Consider the following 22456-nt stretch of genomic DNA (forward strand, 5'->3'; position numbering starts at 1 on the left):
TTATTTCTGTGAACAGTCTTCTATCCCAAGTTAAACATGGCAAGGTAGCCTATGCCTAAAAGCTGAAAGTATTCTTATTGTGTGTAAGGCGATACGTGATTGAAGGTGTAGCCTATTTGCGCGTACTTCCAATTGTATGAGTGTGAGTTCAGTTCCTGCAAGGTAGGTATAATTTTTTGCGTAGGCTTATGTTGTCGTTTCAACAGTGGAAACCAGGTTTAGTTATGTTTTTGTATGTAGTTATGAACACAAAAAAGGGAACATTTTCGTACACACTCAGATTTCTTTACTGAAAAGTAGCAGCCTATCCAAAGTTAGGCCTATGTCTGTCAACGTTTCACACGGTCAGGATATCGGATGTCACTTCTACAAGTATCCCAGGCATATATTTGAACCTTTTTGAGCTCTTTAGTTATTTAGTTACTTAGGTTACTCGCAAAAGAAGCATTAGCATTCACATAACCGGCGTATTGTAGGCTACAGAATGGACACTATAAAATTCAAAATTGACCGAGGTTGACCGAGGTCCTCCGACGTCCTCATTGTGACATAGTAAAAGGGGGCGGGGCTTGGGATCGGTCAATTGGTGTAGCCTCCCTGTCAGTCTCACACACATGCATTCATTGTATGGTCATACTCAAAACTGTATCGCACCAGTGCTACGTTGGAAAATTATCAATCGCACAGACTGATTTTTTTTTGTTGCATATGCAACATGTATGTCGCATTGTAAAGCCCTGGGTTACCTCACCAAATAGGCCTACCCCAGACATAATTATTATAGGTTTTTTGGTAGTAATGGCAAATGTACAAATCTATTTAAGTGAGTAGGGCTAGTTTATAGCACAACATTTGTTGTGCATATTAATAAATTGCACTTAACTTAATTGCACTTTTTTATCCAATTACTCGAGTCCATAGAATAATAAGTAAGGGATAACGGCCGCCGAGGTGTCCTGTTATACGGAATTAGTGGACAAGGGCGAGGGGCAAAGAACTCCCCGACGCGCAGCGGAACGGCGATTAAACTTTTTTGGTGTGGAACGGCGATTAAACTTTTTTTTACCAGATCTACTTCATAGGTGTCCCGTTATTCAGAATTAAAAGCCACCCCGCCAGCCAATCAGAAAAGAGTATTTCTTCTCTCCGGGTGATAAATAAAAATAATCTAGCTGCAGAACTAGTCACATACAGTTACAGTATAATAATAGCATACAGTGTCTTTGAAGTATGTTGCATAGGCTATTAGTCCGTTTCCATTCACTGCCTATAGTCAGAGAATTTCTAATAAACAGGCTCTACTGTAGTCATGTTTACTTCCTGATAACATGGACTTGTACGGCATCTGCTTTAGATGGTTCCACAATTCAATCGTCCACAGTAACATGCAAAGGCTCCAGCTCAAAACTAATACAGGGTCATCAGCGGCTCCAGATTTTTTCGCCTTGGGACAAAAGACTTTTCCCGTATCCGAGCATATCAAATGTAGCATTAGGTGGCGGCGAGAGATTGAGGCATGTCCGAATCAAATATTTCTCTGAAATGCTGCCTTCTAAGATACTTTTGTTTTGCCAAATTTTGAAGGCAGCATAAATATATCCTTAATGCTGCATTCAACGTCCAAAATTCTGTTTAATTGTGAGCAGCTGTTGATGCAGTCGAAACGTTATTCTGGTATCCTGGCAACGGCATTCTGTGTTGCCCTCTTGGTAGACCGTACGAGACAAAGTTTTTAGCTGGTACCCTGATGCCTGCTTAGCAAGTGACCCAGCAGCTGCCTTCCGTTTTGGACAGAGTGTTTTACAAATGCTCCAACAGAATTTCTAATAGGCTTTTACATTGCAATGGCTCTGTGTGGCAAGATGACTGTTAACTAGTTTAGTTGTCATGTCTAGCACAGCCTACTTACATTATTCGTTACTGGAGGACCTAACAATATGATACGAGTTTCAGTGGACAACATAAAGCTAAGCTTGATCAGTATGTTTTGCTGTATTTATTTATTGTTGTGCCAGTAGCAAATGAAATTTAACATTTGGTTATGCTAGCTCATGCCTGTCGCAAAAATGCGGTGCCATGCCTGTGGCCATTGGGCTATACAAGATTTATTTTATTTATTTTACAAGATTTACTTGCAAAGCATTCAATAATGAATATTGATGATCATATCATAATAAATGTTGCCTATATGTAGACCTTTGACCTGCAAAGCATTCAATAATGAATATTGAACATTATCATATTATATTATAATAAACGTACAGTTAACAGAATTTAAGTATGGCCACTTTTACATATTACAATGACAGTCCTAACAGTAGGCCTACCAGCTCTTTTGAGTTAAGTCGATGTTTAATTGAATAACCTAATGATGGAGAAGATATTTTCAGACCTGCCATCCTTGAATAAATTTCGAAAGTATTACCTCAAACCAGGGAAAAAACTTTGCTCATGTTGGCATTCATGTATGCAGCCAAAAACAGACCAAAGAACATACTGTAAATGTCGACAATCTGTTTTAAATCCTAATCCTTATCTATGCAAATCACTGGTGTTGATAGAAAGGGACTGTGGATGTCCATTATTATTTGATATTTCTTTTGTGAAGAAATACATCTATCCCTCATGTTATGTTGGTGTCTTTCTGCTCCTCTCATGTCTACTGAGGCAGCAATGATCACATATTCCAACTAAAGGGGCGGGTCTCAGCAATAGCGCTATGCGCTATGTCAGTCTAGAAGCCTAGATCTCCCTTGTTTGCGCGTTAATTATCAAGAATTATGTCTATTATATCTATATGCTACACAGAAAACAAACAATTAAAACACCTATCACTGAGCAGGTAAAAATATTTTGCTAGGTCAACATTCAGATTTGTTGCAAATAGCTACATTTGGCCTTGGAAAGGTCTGCACTCCCTGAGAACGTCATGTCTAACCATCATGGACACATGGAAAATATAATGCTAACTGAAATAACACGTGAGCAAGCAATAACTTTCCAAGACAACATTAAACTATTAAGCCGAGCTAAATTCACAATCGCACTTAGTTTAGATTCGTTTTGTTTCGCAAAGCAATTCAATGCGGCCAACTGCGGGAACGTGAATTTGCGAGAACACTCCGCAACCTCACCTCCGCAAGCCTTTCATTTAACCCACCGAGGGCAGGAGAAAAGTAGCCTAACAATGTGATGTTACTTCAAGTCTAGTCAGGGATACACTTTAGTGTAGCATGTGGCATGTGTTTGTTAGCTAACATTTTCTTATTTTCCTTGGTCATATCGCTGCTGCAGGCAGGCTATGCGTAACAGAAGGTGAGGGCGATAAAGCCTGCCCTTAGAAACAACTGATAGTTAGGTCTGCAAAAATAAAGGTCTATAAAATATAGGTCTGAAAGGGCTGAATAGTGGGGTGTTCTGTACCCTTTACCTGGATTGTGGGCTGAGTACCTAATGGAAATTAGCCTAATGATCTTGGCAACGTTTATGTGAATAGAATAACAAATGTAGAGGTGGATATTCATGCTGGTGATGAGTGAGAAATGTGCATAACTGTATCTTCTATTGCCATTTATCTGTAACCAATTTTGGGTTAAAAGGCTTTAAGTTTGTCACTGCCCTCATCATCGCTGGTGAATATCCCTACTCCTTACAATTAATCTGCTTTTTCACAACAGCTTCCAACAAGCCATCTGCAATATTTGAAATGGGAATGTACTACTTTAGTAGTGAGGAATGCTTCAAGGTAGAAGCAGATACATATGACTTCTGTTTCCTCTTCAGGTTTCCAGCTGGGCTGATTAGTGTAGCTACAGGAGGACTGCCAGGTTCAGGCACTGGTGTAGAGAGTATAGTAGCTGCCTCTCTACCCATGGCCCATGGAATCACCCCTGTTACCCAGCTCCCACACACCCCGTCACCAGGGCAACCCACTAAAGCGGAGTCTGACCGAGACAACCCGTCTGACCAATAGCAACCTTTTAACTACATTCCAGCAGCCAAGGCAATTATTATACCTTTTTGTCACCCAACACTCTTTCCCTCCTCTCCCAATGGCGCGCCTCACTTATTTTCCCTATTCAAGGTGCATAGGCAGCAAAATGTACTGGAAGCTACTCAAATTCATTTCCCCATCCTTTTTGTTTTTCATGTTCTCCATCTTCATTTTTTATCCCCTTCTTTCCAATCCCCCTTTGAGCAATAAGTCTTTTTAAAGACTCTGTAATCTTATTTACACATTAGCTTGGTGAGCTTTAATGAACACTTGCCCTTGAAACCTTACTGAATTATTGGTAGTTGGATTTTTTTACAGTGTTTCTATGCTGTTTCTGAACCTTATTCTGCCCCTGCATGGTTTTGACCATTCATAACCCTCATGCCCCCTCCAAGACTCCATTTTGGGATGGTTCCTTCTGCTCTGCCAGAATTTACTTTGTTTTTGAGTACTTTTTTCTACCAGCGATTTCTGAAATGATCTGCCATTGACATTATGTTCCAAGTCCTGTAACGTGTTTGGCGTGATATGTGCCTTTTGTCACCTACTGAAGTTCTGCTCTTAGACTGCATTTATGCTCAGGAGAACCATTAACTTCAGATTCAAGGTAGCAAAATCTTTTAATTGAATTCATGACTTCATATCTGAGAACCTCAAATTATTAACTTACTTTTCAAGTAATGGGTTTCACACTCAGCAAAGAACTGAAGTAGAAATCTGTTGTCAGAGTGTCAGTCTGCTAATGATCACTGTGATTGCCACCAGCTGTGTAACTGTTCTGAATCATGTTGATGTGGACATGGTTCACAGTGTCTATAACATTAGCTCCGAGCTTCTAAAATAACATGCTACAAGAAGTAGGCAAGCTGTAGACTTGGTGAGCTATCATTTTGGATGGGAATACTACTGAAGAATATGATTGAGGAAAGCAGAACATTTCTCCCACAGGAGTTTTGAAGCTGGATTTTTAATTACTTTTGAATTGCTTTCAACACTGTACAAAATGTCCTTCCTATTTTGCAGTTGTGTGCCCCTTCTTCTGAATTGATTTCAGTCTGATTGTCTTTCCCAAAGAGGCCTTCTCTTGTTGACAGCCACATCCTCATCAGCCTTCGGTTTCCTCAAACACCATGCTCTCTCATCTGTACCTCCAAAAGACATAATTGTAAATCTTGTGCTTCAAGATGAGCATGACTGTTCTATAGATTTTGGTTCAACCAGCAGGTGGAGCTGTTCTAAAATTTACAGTTCCATTTTTGAAGTAATGTCATTTAAGCCTGATTTGGGATCAGCGACTTTCCAAGTGTTGAGGTTTTTGTGTTAGTAGTAAAGTAGCATTCTGATCCTGACATCTGCTTGTGGTCATAGTCAATGCTGTCTACCTGCTAAATTCTATTGATTTAACAGAGGATTACTCTTTGGAATTTATCCACGATATCCATCCATTTTCCTCATAGATTTTCCATATGTAAGATTTTTGTAAGTTGCAGGTGATTATGGAACGGCCATACCAACTCTCACTGAGCTAGAAGTCTAAAACATAAAGGCCACAAAGCTATTTTTGTGCATATTTGAATATATTATGTTTTATCAAATGTAAAAGCTTATCACATCTGGTCATGCCTTGTAACCCTGAATGGACAGTGTTCATGTCTTTCCCAGTATGCATAACACATTTTTACTCACTGACAAATTCCACTTTCCAAAGGAGAATTTTCCCTCATGGTCTGAACCTGCACTCTCAAACTTGTTCTGTGTCAGTGGAATAACTTGTTAGTACCTCATTAACAGATATTGAATGTATGCTTGAAATCCTCTCTTTTGTATGAATAGTCTTTTAGGGTTTGGAATAGCTAGAGCTCTTCTGTGTGACCAGATGGTGTGTGGAAGTATTGCATTTTTTTCCAGAAGATTTGAACATCTTAACACTTAAGTGTACCGTTCTCAGGCTTCTTGTCAGGCTTTAGACTTCTTTCTAATATTTTTTTTACTGAATAGCCTACATGTAGGATTACCAAAAGCACAATGCTTTTGTCCTATTCATTTCCTGTATGCATCATTGCGATGTAGTGATATATTTTATAGATTGACAGTCGACTGGGATTCAGGATGTTTGCTGTTTAGCAATATATGATGGACAAATGTTATTTTCTTGCCAGATGTAATGTTGCATGCTAACTAAAAAGGGTTTTTATTGGAAAGTTATGACATCCATACACTGCTAGCTTTGAAGACTCTGCAGTTGTACTAGTAAACCAGCCCAAGACTTTGTATGGTGGCTGATTTAAGTGAGTCCTCCCTGGTTTATGACAAGTGAGTTGTTGAGAAGCCTCATACTTATTCAAATCCATGATCCATGAGGCTCATTAAAGACCTTGTGTCTTATAGTGTACGGAAATATTGCAAGATATGACTTCTTGGATACATGCTCTTGGTCACATTTGACCTTCACTCATCATTTTCATATGGCTAAATGGAGTCTTTGGGCACCCTGTGTATGTATTGTATTTTCTAGCTGTGTTTCAGTTTATTAGATCAATGTTTGTGTATTTTCCTACTTATCTCATTACTTTGTTTAATTTTGGGCATAATTGTGGTCTTTCTAGCAACTGATTTGGCTTTGTCATCTGTACACTACATGTTTGTTGAACCCTGTCTCCTTATGTTATTGTTCTACATGTTGTACAGAAACATTTCATAAATGTCCATTTTCAGACTTTATTTCCCTACAAGCCAGGTCTACATTGCAGCCTCCCATTTAGTTAATCCAACAATAAGCCCTGTTTCTTTTCTTCTGTGTTCCCATTGAAAGCTGTATAGCTTATCACTGCCTTAGAACTCAAATTGACATAAGCTTGAAGGAGAGATGCTTATTTGAGAACTCTTGATATCAAATATAACTAGTTTTACACATATCACAGAGGTAACCTGGTTTTTAGTCATGTGCACGGCCTCAGAGGCTTCATCAAAAAGTTACTAGTCACCAAAGCTGTATAGCTGATACAAAAGTGGTTTATGAAAGGGGAAAAAGGGACAGCAAGGATGGATATGGACTGGGTAGATCACTTTTCTCTCAGGGTCTAAATGCAAGCGAATTCTACAGTTATACCATTTTCCCCAATGTTATTTTTTCCTGTTTGTTGTGCTCATACATAGACTATTTGAAATAAACTGAGGTAACTGTTGACATTTTGAAGTGTATTTTCACAACGTGTGAACAAGTTCCCCCCTTTGTTATTTCTATTATTCCCTACACCTTTTTGTTGTGGATTTAAAGCATTTCCTTTCATCTTGATACAAAGAGTTCCTGTAACTAGGCTCTTCAGCTTTACTTTGGTTTTGTTTACTTTTTTAATAGAAACAATCATGTTTGTGATGGTTACTTCGACAAAGTATTTTAATAAAATGAAAAAAAATATATATTACTTAAGTCCATTTCTTTATGAGTGACTTTTTCTTGTCATAAAAATGATTGTAGTTACAATATCCATATACAATATTCCATCAAGTGCTATATGCTTCTATTTTATATCTGATTTTAAGTTTTGCAATATTCCAGAGATTTCACTGTTATCATTGATGGATAGTAGGCCTAATCGATAGGTAGATTTTAGATTTTAAAAATCAGTGGCATAAAGTGAGATCAGAGTGTTTGAATAAAAAAGTTAATTTGATTTCTGCCAGCCCCACTCGGACCAAACTGCCAAACAGGTTATCATGGGCTGATAATCATTTTTCCATAAAGCTTGATCTTAGTGCTGGAATCACATTTCCATATGCCCTGCTGGGCTGCTTGCACTTGGTTGGCAATAATAAACCTTTTCGCGTAATCCAAAATGATGGCGCTGGACGACTAAAAGTGTAGACATGATGGAGTTGGGTATCGTTTAGACTTTATCCGATTGGACTTTATCCGAAACGGTGCCGGTGCCAAAACGTTGTCTGAACCTGTACTTTGTCTTTACAGTAAAATGCCCATACTAATGATCGAAAGCATAAATTGCTTAAGACAAATGTTATCATGAAATTGAACTATATGTTTAGTTTATTATCAATATCTGTCGTTTCATTGCTTTTAAGCATAATTTTAATTGCAGATGGCTTGCCATAACATTAAATGTTAAAACGGCTTACCATGGATGCGCACACAATGGCAAGTAGCCTAATCCATCTTTCCTCTGCTTTTAAGTTTATCCAATGCAGATGGCTTGCCATATCTATACATGTTAAAACGGCTTGCCTTGCCAGGTAATGGACAATTGCAATTGCAGGTAGCCTAATCTATGGCGTCAGCTTTCAAGTTTATCCAATGTGTTCCCAAATGCTTCAATACATGGTATATCCCCTTAAAATGCAATTCTTTTTTAATCCTTAGAACCCGATTGACACAAAGTGCGTCAAAAAACAAACCCTTTCTTCTCTGTTACATTGCTCCTGACCTATTCATCGCAGCGAGATGAAACCTTTATTGTGTGACCGGGCAGAATTGGGGCTTTGCAACAAGACTATGCACTTGTCTGTAGAACAGATCAGATCACTGTAATATTGAAGCAAATCAAGGTTTCTGTCCTTGCTAGCTTAAAACAGAGTCTCATCCAAATCCCATCTTCAGAGCGCTGAATGTTGAAATCTGTTCAACTTTTTGAACAGCGCTAGGCTCGTCAAGGAAGGGGTGGTAGCCTACCTAGAAGCTACATTGGCAACACTCAACCAGGTCCTATGTGACTAAATGGTACAGTACGCTGTGTTTGGAAAATAGGGTCCTGCTTGATTTTCATGTAAAAATTGATTTTTTTGCATATTTTGCTAATATAGAGTCTAAGGAACAAGATTTTTTTTGTCTTCAAATTTTCACGATCCATCTTTAGTGTTCTTTTCTACATGTTTTAAAATAAGCGATTATATCTAGTCTGAAAAGTGATTTTCACATTTTCTTCTAATTTTTGCACACAAAACCCCGAGATAATGTAGAAAGGTTGTTCTGTTGATTCTAAAACAATATCCATAGTTTTCAAACTTTGAGTGTCTGAAAAGTGTAAAAATACCTCCACCCTTGTTGCCAAAAAACGATTTCTTAATCTTTGCTTTTCTTGATGCTTTCCTTGACCTGCCATGTCATTCTATTGTCTACCTTAAGAGAAATTTGTCTTGGAAATAATATTATAATAGTGGTGTACTGTGTTGCCTGTACTAAGTGTCATAGGCATGGGTAGTTGAGTAACAGTAGGCAAAATTAACAAACAAAAGAATATAAGCTACAAACAAACAGACAAACCACGGATGGCCCCCTCACAGCCTGAACTAATACAAAAAACAAATAATTCAAGGGAAAACATTGCTCAAACACTAAACTACGTGCATTTGCTCTCTTTAAAAGCAACGAGTTATCCACAGCCAACAGGCCGGGCATGCGAAAGAAGCAATGAAGTCTTAGAATTAAGAATAAAGCCATGTTCTTCCAACAACCACAAGCACCCATGCGCCAAAAATTTCAAATGACCGGCATTGTTCTCCCAGATAGGAAGCTACGTATATGATCACCACCCACGGGTGGGCGTGTGCGCCAGCGCTGCAGGTCAGCCTTTCCACATACACACCTGGCTTTAAAGTTCACTGTCCTGGTGTAGCATACCTATCTACTGCCAAGGCCTGAAGGGGATGGGGAGAATATTTACTTCTGCTACACTGGCAGAGAACTCATGTGAAACAGACTGTGGGAGGTGGAAGGGGTTTGAATTCTGCCCGGCAGTATTATGAGTGGAACGTCTTAAGGGGGCCCCATACGGCCTGATCTTATAGTGTGTGCCAATTCCATCCAGACACAATTTCATACTTGGTAGACACCCATGTATCCTGGATTTTGTGGCGACCGTGAAAATGGTTCTTGCAAAAGAGCTTAAATGTAGATTATATTTAGCAGACCAAAGTCACATACATACTGTATGTCAGCTATATTACAAGGGATCACATTTTCCCCGGAGCAACTTGGGGTTAAGTGCCTTGCTCAAGGGCATAACAGTGAAAGCCGGGAATTGAACTGACAACTAGGACCACCATGCCTACGATATGCCGCAGCCTCTTCTAAGTGTCTCCTAGCACTAACATAGACAGATGTCAGGTAGTCTTGATGTTGCACGACCCAAACAGTCGGTGGACTGTTCCTGTGGTCACCTCCAGTATTTCCAAGTAGGTGGTCAACTGGTAACTGTGTCTTCTGACCGAACATCAGCTCGTATGGGGAGTGCTGTGTGGACTGGTACACAGTGGTATTAGAGGCGAACAGGAGCTGAGGGAGCAACTGGGGCCATTTACGCTTCTTTTTAGGGGGTAAGGTCCTGAGCAAGTCATGAAGTGTCCTGTTGAAATGTTCACATTGACCATTCCCCTCTGGAGGATAAGTGGTGATTCTACTCTATGTTATGCTGTAGATGTCACACAGGTGCTTCAACAGCTCCCCCTCAAAGCTGTGCCCCTGATCAGAGTGGATTCTCCTTGGCACGCCATACACATAGAACCATCTCTCAGTTAGAATCTTAGCTACGGTGGAAGCTCTCTGATCAGGGGTGTGAAAGGTCTGGGTAAACTTTGAGAAAACATTTGTGATTACCAGAACATTCTCTTGTCCTGTGCTAGCCCAATCCAAGAGAGTAAAGTCAATGGAGATTATCTACAAAGGCTTAGTGGCTAACATATTTCCCAAGAAGGTTCTGGCTTGGGTTGTCTTGCTTTAGCAACCACACAGTGCTCACACTCAGAACACCACTTTTGCACCTCATGCCACATCTGGGGCCAGTAGCACCTCTGTCATATCAAATCTGTGGTCCTGTCCACCCCCAGATGGCCGTGGTTGTTAGTGGTTTAGTGGTTGTTGGCTAGTGAGCACTTCGACTCGGAACACCTGTGGCAGTAAAAGCTGCAGCACTGGATCCCTGGAAGGAGAAGCCTGGATTGCTCGGTGCAAGGTCCCATCCATTTCCTGTATCTGGGACCACTGCTTTATCAACTGCGGACTTCCCTTGGTTCACTCGACTTGTCTTAACGGGTATGTGGTAGTGTTGTCATACCAAAATTATGACTTCGATACGATACCTGCCATAAATATCACAATGCTCGATACTGAAACGATACTACGGCGAAATCCTAAGATATCTGGAAAAGAAAGGACTCATACCTCCTCCAAGTGTATTGAGTCATTTGTGTTGAATTTGGTGCACTTTTGTAGTGTGCAGGTCAATTCTGGGTTCTAAACTTCCTACATAATTATTATTTTTATAGTCAGTAAAATAGTAGGCCTACTTTGTGTGATTAAGTCCTTTATTTTTTTTGTTATAGTTCATTGACATTGTGTTGTGTTTTGCCAATAAAGTAGCTTTAAATAGCCAAACTAGGCTAGATCAAGGTCAGTGTTGAAATTACTGCATGCTAATCACTGAATGCTATGCAGAGGGGCCTAATCTTTAGGCCATCTGATGTACAGTATAGGCTTCCCTAGGCCTTCCCGTTTTCATGGGATTTCTTTGACCGTTGCAAAGGGAAAAATGTGAGGATAGTCTTCTTTGCGCCCAGTGTACAAGTACGACGTTCCAACCACTCAGGTCTTTGTCAGATAGGTCTACACCATTACCTGTTGCAATATGTCTGTGTGCATTCCTACCTTAGCCTACGTCTATTTCTTTGATAACATGATTTGCTACCACGTAACAATAAGCCGCTATTATTATTAGCAGGGCTGCCAACTTTTCAAAAAACCTTGGAGTGAGATTTGGTGGGGGCAACCAAAATTTTGCTGCGGAAATTTTTGTTTGGCTCGTTCAGCATTATACCGTACAGTAAAAAAAAAGTACATTGGTTCTCAGGTGTAGGGACCAGGGTCCCAGAGTTAAATTAACATTGGTATCAAAGGGATCTAGCCTAATGCTAGGACCATGGGCGATGGAGGCATTCTGAAAGTGGGTGGGACATTTCAGTGGGGGGTATGGGGGTCCTCCCTCAGAAATCTTTTTTTGGACTAGATGCAATTTCCTGAATTCTGGTACATTTTACCAGGTTATTTAGATACTTCTATATAACAAAATAAAGCCAGCCTACGAAATTAATAAAAAGTAAATCATGCATAATTTAAAAATAACTCAATATATAGGCTACTTGGCTACGCAATAAGGTTTCCATTACAGCACTGCGGACGTTCAATGAACGCATGAAAGCGGATAAAGTAAATTAAATATCAAACTAAAGCGAAAATGTCATGCTTTTGAAGGCCTACCATTGTGCAGTCTAGCTGTGGTTAGTGACGTGATGCTGTTAATGGGGAGTTTTACATAAACCTATAGGTTATTATTTATTTGGCGTACAAACAGCACTGGTATTTCGCACGGCAATAGTGGGGGGGTCCAAACTAACAATTTTAAAAAGTGGGTGGGTGTTTTGTAAGAATTTAAGAAATGTTTGTATATTTTAACTTTTAAATGCATCAATCTGGTAGCCTACAAATCTAGACGCACCCTAGCGGCAGCAAATTAATTTGCTCAGCCTGTACGTCTAGTATCAAACCATAGGGATTTCTATTGGCTGACGCCGTGGACGTCATCCAATCACAACAAGGAAGGTGGCTATGGCGAACGAAGAGCGGTTGTTTGAATCAGCGTTGGCGTCAACTTTGGAGGAGTTGGACTTGTGCTTTTCTTTGAAAGTTGAGCAACACAATGCACTTAAGTCATTCCTTTCGAAGAAGGATGTATTTGCCGTTTTGCCGACCGGATACGGATATGGTCGTAGGCCTATTGCATGCCTAGGCAGTTTGAAAGACAATTCTCTGCCCGCCCCTTGGATTAAGCAAGGTGAATGGTTCGATTCCAGACTATACATTTAAATGATATAGGATGGCCCGCCAGGCTATCAATCTGGTGCACTTTTAAAAATAAATTCAGAGGTCAGACTTGCTTATTTTTATGGAAATATTTGTGCTGTAGCCTAAGCTATTTTGCACTTCAGAATTATAACCATGCATACACAGGTGGAATAGTTATGGTGATATTGCAATAAGTTCACAACCACAAAAACATATGGTACATTTCACAGTTCAGAAATGTTCAGCACTCCATGAAATTATGCAGAAGTGGTCACCTGTGTTTTTCAGCTAGTTCATTTAAGATAATATATTGGTCATTGTAATCATAGACATAATATACATAGACGCCGCATCGACCGCTACTCCTTACTAGCGCTGACGAGATTTGGAGCCGCCATCTTGGACCGGTCATCCACTCCACTCAGTGTAATCTGTTTGGCCGGTGAGATGAGCTGTCAGCGCACTTAATTAATCATATCTCACTGAATACTGAACAGACTCTCACGCGGTTTTTTTTGCTGCAAAGGTCATACATGTAGCTATGATACAGGACACATGATTTAGCGTATTTTAATATTCATAGTGGGTTTAACAGTAATAGAATATTCTGATATATGATATAAAGTGACCTGACGTCCGATATCAAAACTGGGAACATAATCCATGTTTGACAGCATAGACAAAACTAGTTTGATACAAGTTTAATGAGTTAAATATAGTTCACAGTTGACAGACAAGTTCCATCAACAGCATTATTCACAGTCCACAGAAAGGTTCCATAAACATTTAAGTGAGATCAGTGCCATTCAGACATCTGAGGGGTATTCCAAGTAGGCCTATGTGGTTTAGTGACAAACTTGGGTAAATTGACTCAGAATAAGTTGTAAACCTCCCAGTAGAAAAGCTGTATGATACAGGAAACATGGTTGTGTGTATTTTAATATTCATAGTGGGCTTAAAGGAACCATATGTAAGATTGTGGCCAAAACTGGTACTGCAATCACTTTCAAAATACTGAAGAGCGGTGTATCCCCTCCCCCTCCCGCCTGACTCGAGGTTGCCAACCCAGATGCCGAAACACTACTGACTTCGTGATTAGTAGATAGGTGGAGGGTGGCGCATCAGGCCAAAACACAACATGACATGACAAAACACAACATCAACATCAGTTGAGGGCTGCAACTTCACTTTTTAAATGACAATATCCTGGCCGGACTACTGTAGTCAGTGATATAAGTATTTGAAATAAACATGATTTCTTAATGTCTAGTGACATATCAGGGCCATTTTATGATTAATTGAAATATTTTTCTTACATACGGTTCCTTTAACAGTAATAGAATATTCTGATATATGATATATTATAAAGTGATGACATCCAATATACAAAACTGGGAACATAACTAATCCACGTTTGACAGCATAGACAAAAACTGGTTTGATACAAGTCTTAATGAGTTAAATTTACAGAAAAAAAAAATCCATTAACATTTTCAGTTCAGTGCCATCAAAAATAAAGTGATGAACAGACATTGGTGTGGCATAAAGGAAATGGAGTAACTGGGTTCAATATCAACAGCATTTGTTAGACAAGTTCCATAAATATTGTAAAGTGCAAGTTTGTAGGTTTGTTTCTGATCCTTAAAAAACAGACATTGGTTTGGCATAGTAAGTGTAACAGTTCATCAATTCAAGACAAAAAGGTGACTTGTCACTTGTACAGTGTCAATGGGTTCATCAACAGCATCTGTTATTTACAGTTCACAGAAAGGTTCCATCCCCAATGAAGAGATTAAATAAAAAGGAATTAAGAAACATTTTAGAAACTGCTAAGATCAACCCGTTCATTGCAATCAGTAAAGAATCAGGGAGTGTCTTCACAGGCTCAGTGAGACAGAGTTACCGTCATGCAGTTGGTTCTATGATTTCGACAACTGGTGCATGTCATTTTGTATGTTCCCACCTTGCTAAAATTGCTTGGGTACACTTTGGCTGAGAACAAAAGTGCTTCAGACAGCAGGTGGGCAAATAAGATGGCATAGTAAACTGGGTAAACTCCATAAAAGAGGACTGAGTCAACCAGACGATGGGAAAATGGGACACAGAGTGGCGAATGCAGGTGATGAAGGTGGAGCTCATAAATCAAACATTCAGTCACAGTGTAGCAGATGCCCTGCAGTACTGCAATGAAGAGCTGCACCTTCCTCAGTTCCAGGGGTGTGAGGAGACCGTTCAGTTCATTCACAGTCTTCTTGAACAAGGCAGTTGTTCTGGAGAGATACAAAATAATAAATAAATGAATTAAAAGGAATTTGAGAGGCATCTTATTCTTGTTAGGGTAAATGACATGTGAATAATACAGTGTTGGGCAAGCTACTTCGAAATTTTAGTGAGCTAAACTATCAGTTACTCTGCCATGAATAAAACACTACACAAAACTACCACCCAGGCAAATGTATTAGTAGCCTAACACAAACACAGCAGTAGGCTAGTTCACTACATAGGAAGCTACTTTAAATTGTGCTTATTTCACATGACAAGAAGCGAGTGTAGCTTGTCTGGCTAAGCTACTTGATAAATAAAGAAGTTGAGCTATTGAAAAGTTACTTTATTCAGGAAATAGTGAGGCTACCACCAACACACTTAGGCTACAAGTAGCAGCTAGCGATTGCCCAATAGGCTAGTCTGTGACACTTGTGTAAAATTCGCCGGCCAAATCTAGTACGATTTATTTCTACAATAGCCTTCTTGTGTCAGTTGTAATTTAAGTCAGTGTTACGGAATATGACTTATCAAGTCTCAGTTCATAGCCGGGTGAACACCGAGTAAACATAGCCTAGATAGATGGCTACGATTTTCATACAGTAATATCAAAGATTGCTCCTTCTCAGCTCTGGTAATATTCTATTCACAAAATACAACCAATAGTACGGTTATGTTAAATCTTACTTGTGAAAAGTAAATCCCCCGAGTATGGTCCGCCGATTTGAGAAGGAACATACTGCACAGTGCGGTCATCTTGTGTCTTCTGCTGCAACGCAACGAGGAGTATGACCGGTCTAAGATGGCGGCCGCATTTCTTGTTTCCAGCAGCCAATGCGGCGTCTATGTATATTATGTCTATGATTGTAATGGCCATAGCCTACAGGCTATTCCTTTTTCAGGATGTACCCATATCTGCATGATGTGAATGTTTGCATATGGCTTATGTCAGGCTTTATATCAATATTTGTGTCTCCTTATTTGATTTTCTTTATATTTTTGCATTAGTGTCACTAGAAAGCATGGCAATATAAATATATTCATTTATCTGTGTAAGTGGGATTGGCTGGAACCTGACAATATAAGAACCATGATAGTGGGATAATCTACTGAGCAATTTACAAAAATGTATGTAGGCCTACTGACAAATAGGTTACATTAGAATACATTATAATTTCGCCCCAATGAGGCTATGTAGAAATGTGTTGCAATTTCAAAAACAGAGGCATGCTTTATATCCTCGTATTCGGTACGGTTTGCTGTTTATTGTGATATTAGGTTTGCCAAATGTTGTGTGAAGGGTTAGTGAGATATTAAACCGAGAGTAATGGGTGTGCACTGTGTGCAAAATGCAAATATGATTAGCCTAAATTGCACGTCGGTTCAATGATAATTTTCTCGCGAACCATTTATCACAGCAACTTCGCGCTAATATCATTGGAAAGCTTAGATTCCGCTCGTTCACGTGATGTGTGATATCATATATAGGTTTAGTTTAGTTGAACCTCATCTGCCAGGTATTTGACCTACCACGTTGACACTTCAGCGTGAAAAATACTCAAAGCATAGGCCTACCTGAAGCCGGGGGAATGCGCCTGGGATGGCTTTTGAAGTAGCATCGCAAATGAGAGAAAATTTAGAAAATTCCACAGACAGGGGGTGCTCTTGAACCCTCTCACCGTCTCTGAAAGCATAACTGTGGCTCAACAGGTAGATCTATAGGCTAAACTCATTTTTCAGGCATCTGACCGACCGGGTTGACACTTCAGCGTGAGAAATCGTGGGTGTGGCGTGTGAGTGTGTGAAACTAATCAAATGCGTGTGTCTCACGGCCAATGCGTGAGAGTTGGCAGCTATGTATTAGGACTCAACACGCTTTGGTGGTATTATATGCTGTGGGCTTTAATTAGCGCATTTAATTAGCCTATCCTACATCTGGGCAATACTTATTGAACAAATTGCAGTCTACATGCCATGACAAATATTACCAGTAGTACTGACCGAACATGAAATAGATTGTTTACAAGTTATAGTAATGTTATTCTGGCGTGAACATTGCACTTTCATCACGTTAGCACCCTATGATTACAGCTCGTTATGTCTCGTCAAAATAATTACAGCTCGTTATGTGTCGTCAAAATTCATTGATGAAGGAAGGTTCGCTTTATCCCAGAGAACCATACTAGTTTCACTTAGGCTAGACTAAAACAGAAGAGAAGAACTTGGCACTAACCATGTAGTCGTGTTTTCTATAGCATATTCGTTAACCTGTCGTTCTTTGAACAAAAATGTTGGGATATGTCTGCGAGGTGTTTAGCCAAGTTCCATGCGTAGCCTACTGCTTTTAAATGACTTTGAAACATATTTCACAAACGGGCCTCTGTGTACCTGATGGCTTGCCTTCACTATTCGCGATGTATCCGAAATAGTTGCAGATTTCACGTCACCTTTTGTTTTATCCACAAGGCCGAGGACGGTCGGCAAGAACTACTGTATGTTGACGTTGGCTGTGCACTCACTCACTCAGAGCTGCCTGCTTGACACGCCCACTTGCCTAGATGCGTGCAAGGAGCAGTGAGCGCAGCAGTGAGCGCAGACACAGAACGTTAATTTTAATATTTTTAATTTGGGCAGCCGTGGCCCACTGGTTAGCACTCTGGACTTGTAACCGGAGGGTTGCCGGTTCGAGCCCCGACCAGTGGGCCGCGGCTGAAGTGCCCTTGAGCAAGGCACCTAACCCCTCACTGCTCCCCGAGTGCCGCCATTGTAGCAGGCAGCTCACTGCGCTGGGATTAGTGTGTGCTTCACCTCACTGTGTGTTCACTGTGTGCTGTTTGTGTTTCACTAATTCACCGATTTGGTTAAATGCAGAGACCAAATTTCCCTCACGGGATCAAAAGTATATATACTTATATATATAAAGTATCGATTTTAAAAACGTCGGAAATCGTATCGTTTTTTGCGTGAAGGCATCGTGATACCTTTTTAGTATCGATACACCACTAGTATGTGGTCGTCCCTGTCACCAAAACCACAGGTAGCCTATCTGGAAATACAGGGTTCGACCCTGATGGTGTCCACCATACAAGATTCTGTCATCCAAGAGTCTTGGATAGGATAGGCACTCGAGGCTTGCATGTTGGCTATGGCAAGCGGCAGGGGGACGTCCAGGCCGTGTGACACAGATCGCACAGTGTTAGTGGGGCTTGTGGGAAGCCTAGAAAGGGAATCGGCATTGCGATTAGATGTCCCAGGATGATATTTGATGTTGTAATATAGAGGGCAAGCTGAGAAACCCAGCAATGTTCCAGAGCACCCAGTTTCGCTGACTGCAGGTATTGGAGGGGATTGTTGTCAGTGTACACGGTGAATGTGTTGCCCAGGAGATACCTGCCATTTTTTTTCGTGATTACCCACTTGACTGCAAGGAGTTTGAGAGGCCGTGCACACGACGCCGGTTTTTGTGAAACCGGTGAGGTTTACGCCTTGCATGTACATGACGCCGGCAGTTTAGGAGACTGAAACCGATAGCTTTTGAAACCGGCTTCCGAAGTGGGAACTTTTGAAACCGCCGGCTAACTTTCGCCGTGTAGACACCTGTAGGTGCGAAGCCAGCAACTTTATGACGACATAGCCCTACCTCTCAACTCAGCCACTGCACTCGACCTGACATGTTGCTTGTCAAAACATACCAAACCATTTATTTATCATATTAAAATGTTTTTCTTTCCCCTGTTATGATTTATGTGCACAATGTAGCCTATCAGCCTTTAGTGGCTAAGTTAGAAGCAGTCTCCTTATTTTTAATGCGACTGCTTAACCAGGGCCCAGTTCCCCGAAAACATCTTAAGCCTAAGAGCATCGTAAAGTCCCTCTTACGAATGTCTTAAGATTTGCCGACTGTTTCCCGAAACCATCGTAGCTTAAGAGCATCGTGAAAACACTCGTAGATCTATGAGTGCTCCAGAGTTCTCGTTACCGGCTAAGAGCGTCTTAACAGTACTTCTCACTGAGGTCACCAACAAGACATACAGAGGAATTACAATTTAGAATACATAATCCAACTTACGTTCCCATTCTTTATTGTGTTTACCTGTGATGAATTAGATTTTAGCGTGCAAAACAGCATAGCCTAGATTTAATGGTCATAATAATGTGATGAAAAGCGGACAAAAATGCAATCAAGTTATGAAACGAGACGTTGCCAGAATAGTTTGCCATTATCTTTGCTAAGTGAGGGCTATATTTTATTAGGCCTATAAGGGTACAAGCAGAGAAAGGAACATGTGGTTTAGTATGTAGGCCTACTGCATAAAAATCTAAGCCTACACATTTCCTCACTTTCTTACTAGACTTCTTTCTTCAAACGTGTTCTTAAGTGACACAGCGAAAAAGTAGCCTATTGCATGGTGCAACAATCTAATCTTAAATAATTACAATTATTTATAACCTACTTGGGATGCTTACACGCAGATGTCAAAGTGTTTCTATTTTCGTATTGATGTGAATTAATGTGTAGATCCGAAGCTTAAACGGTAGGCCTATAGCTGTGACGTGCAGTCACCTGACATCACCATCAAATCAGAGGATATTTCAGAACTATTAACGTGGACAGCTCACCTTAAGAGCATCTTAAGAGCAGTGCACGCGCGTTCACGCTACGAGTATGTTCGGGAAACAGTCATAAAAACCAAACGAACAATTGTAAGATGAACCATCTTAAGAGCGTGTCTCTGTCGTTATCGGGAAACTGGGCCCAGAGCACTTATTAGACATTCTCTGGCTTAACAAACTGTTTCAACAATGTTTTCTTCTACATGATTCACGCGAAATTATCGTGAAGCTTCTGCACAGCGGCACCATCGACTGGTCTGGCATATGCACTACAGCACATTTAGCCGGTTACACCTCTGTGTGTACACGCAAGGTTTCACACCTTGCCGGAGTCGTTAAAGGTGTGAAAGCGGTAAGAGAAAATCCACCCGGCGGTGTCGCGTAAACGGCCTCGGAGTTTCATGGCACTATAATTTGACATGTTCCTCTCACTTGGCCGCAAGCCCCGGCTAGCAAAGGCTATTGGTCGCTGTAACCCACCCTTCTCCTGTGACAGAACTGCCCCCAATCCTGCATGGCTTGCATCCGTCTCTAAGATAAAGGGACGACTGAAATCGGCCTAACCTAGGACTGGCGCTTGAACAAGCCATTCTTTTAAGGCACTGAATCCAGAAAAATTTCAGTGACTACATTCACTGTTAACTATCCAATATTTAGATGTCTGTAAGTGAAATGTATGCACATTAGTGCATAATTAATGAGATATTGTTAAATTACATCCCTAAACATATATTTTCAGAAAACTTGTAATGCAAAAAAATATTGTCTCTACATAAATAATCAACTGGTAAAGTTTCATAAGAATATCAAGGAGTTAAATTTTTTACCCTATTCACCCGTTCTATGTTGCCTATGGAGGCCAGTTTTAGGCCGCAAATGCTAATTAGCAGGTTTAAAACTAAAAAATCAGCTAAGTAAATATGATATTCAGAATCAGCACCCAAAAATTAGGCAGAATACCCTCTTTACCAGTGTTTTCTCACATTTGACCCCCAAGTGATAGTAGTCCCAGTCTTAATTATGCATTATATAGATGTGTGAAAATGGATCGTGAAAAATTGAAGACAAAAAAAATGTTGTTCCTTAGACTCTATACTAGCAAAAAAATCAATTTTTACAAGAAAATCCAGCAGAATTACACAAGACACCATACTAAACTATTAAACCACTGCTGCAAACCGAACGCAAATGACAAAAGCCTAGAGGGATGACCTGTTCTATTGTAATGCAAAATTAACTCCTTTTATCGGTCAAAGTCATATTTAGTGAGCTGAGTCCTGAACGATTGCTGCCATTTCAGTTAGCTAGTTAGTTAGCATTGGGCAACGTTCCAAAAAGACGTGCTGGCAGACGGTTTTGGTAACTTAGCAACAATAAACACTTGACCGAAGCGCTCTTAGTTCATTTTCTCAGCCGGCATATAGCATGGAATGTGCAGTGGAAAATACAGATGGCAGCAGCAGGGGACAATTATATGATGACTGTATTGCATGATATTCTCAGGGTCCCTGCAATATAAATGGTACTGACAGTAGTTTTGAGAACATGCCGGGACCCAGTAAGCCCATGACATTCTCTATTCCTGTATTGACAAGAAATAGAACACAAATGCATTGAGCTTATAGGGTAAACCAGTCCAATCTCCTACCCGTACCACATCAACCTCAGATTTCCCCCATGGATCATATTTCCCCAACACTTACAGCAAAACTAGCACTCCTAAATATCAGATCTCTTTCAAACAAATCATTCTTAATTTATGATCTAATTTGCACACACAACCTTGATTTTTTACTTTTAACTGAGACATGGTTAGATCAAGCAAACAGTGCTGCTACTCTCATCGAATCAGCTCCCCCAAACTTCAGTTTCTTGAGTGCTACCAGAGAAAATAAAAGAGGTGGGGGGATAGCCACAATTTTCAAGACGTCTTTTCAGTGCAATCAGTCGTCATTCGGTGACTTTACTTCATTTGAATATCTGTGTGCATGCATTAAGTCTTCTCCTCAGATTTTATTACTGACAATTTACAGGCCTCCAAAACAAAAAGTAAAAAGGAGAATCATAAATGATCAGACAAGTGCTCTCTTTGAGCAAGCACTTTCACTAAAGTCAAGTCAACTGTCAGACTCTGAAGACTTATTTGATCACTTTAATGCAAAAATGGCAAACATTATGGATGACATTGATCCATTACAATTCAAGAAAGTTAAAGACAGACAGAAAGCACCATGGAGGCAAAATCCAGCAGTTAAACTTCTAAAAAGAGAGTGTAGGAAGACTGAAAGAAAATGGCGTAAATACATACCACTATGAAATCCATAAAGAGATGCTCCGCACATATAACTCTGAAATATGCAAAGCAAGACAGTATTTCTTTTCTAACATTATCAATAGAAGTTCAAATAACACTCGTATTCTATTTTCAACTGTTGATAAGTTAACAAATCCCCCCTCACAATTAGCGCCTGAACTTCTCTCAACTAATAAATGCAATGAGTCATCTTTTTTTAAAGGTAAAATTGACAAAATCAGACTCAACATATCTGCTCAATTACAAATTCAACAACCTGAACTAAACTTGATGTCAGAGTTCAGCTTGATAGACTACGAAACACTTGAAAAAACGGTACAGAATCTCAGCTCTTCCACATGTGTCTTAGACACTCTGCCTACCAATTTCTTCAAAACTGTTTTTCACCTCATAGCGGCGGATGTCCTTCAAATTGTAAATGTAT

The 22456-nt window shown here is 40.1% G+C and overlaps 1 protein-coding gene across 8 annotated transcripts in view; it reads left to right on the forward strand.

Moving 5' to 3' along the window:
* Nucleotides 1-7417, forward strand: part of LOC121693845 (C-terminal-binding protein 2) — an 80444-nt gene extending 73027 nt beyond the window's left edge. For 6 of the 8 annotated variants that reach the window (XM_042073529.1, XM_042073528.1, XM_042073532.1 and 3 more), the window contains one exon: nt 3784-4276. In XM_042073529.1, the coding sequence (XP_041929463.1) occupies nt 3784-3973 (190 nt within the window). In that variant the 3' untranslated portion in view covers nt 3974-4276. Of the gene's footprint in view, nt 1-3783; nt 4277-5017 lie in introns of those variants that run through there. The other 2 variants (XM_042073534.1, XM_042073535.1) reach the window with 2 other exon arrangements.
* Nucleotides 7418-22456: the final 15039 nt, after the last annotated feature.

This window comes from Alosa sapidissima, chromosome 20 (assembly GCF_018492685.1).
Source record: "Alosa sapidissima isolate fAloSap1 chromosome 20, fAloSap1.pri, whole genome shotgun sequence".
Classification (NCBI taxonomy): Eukaryota; Metazoa; Chordata; class Actinopteri; order Clupeiformes; family Clupeidae; genus Alosa; species Alosa sapidissima.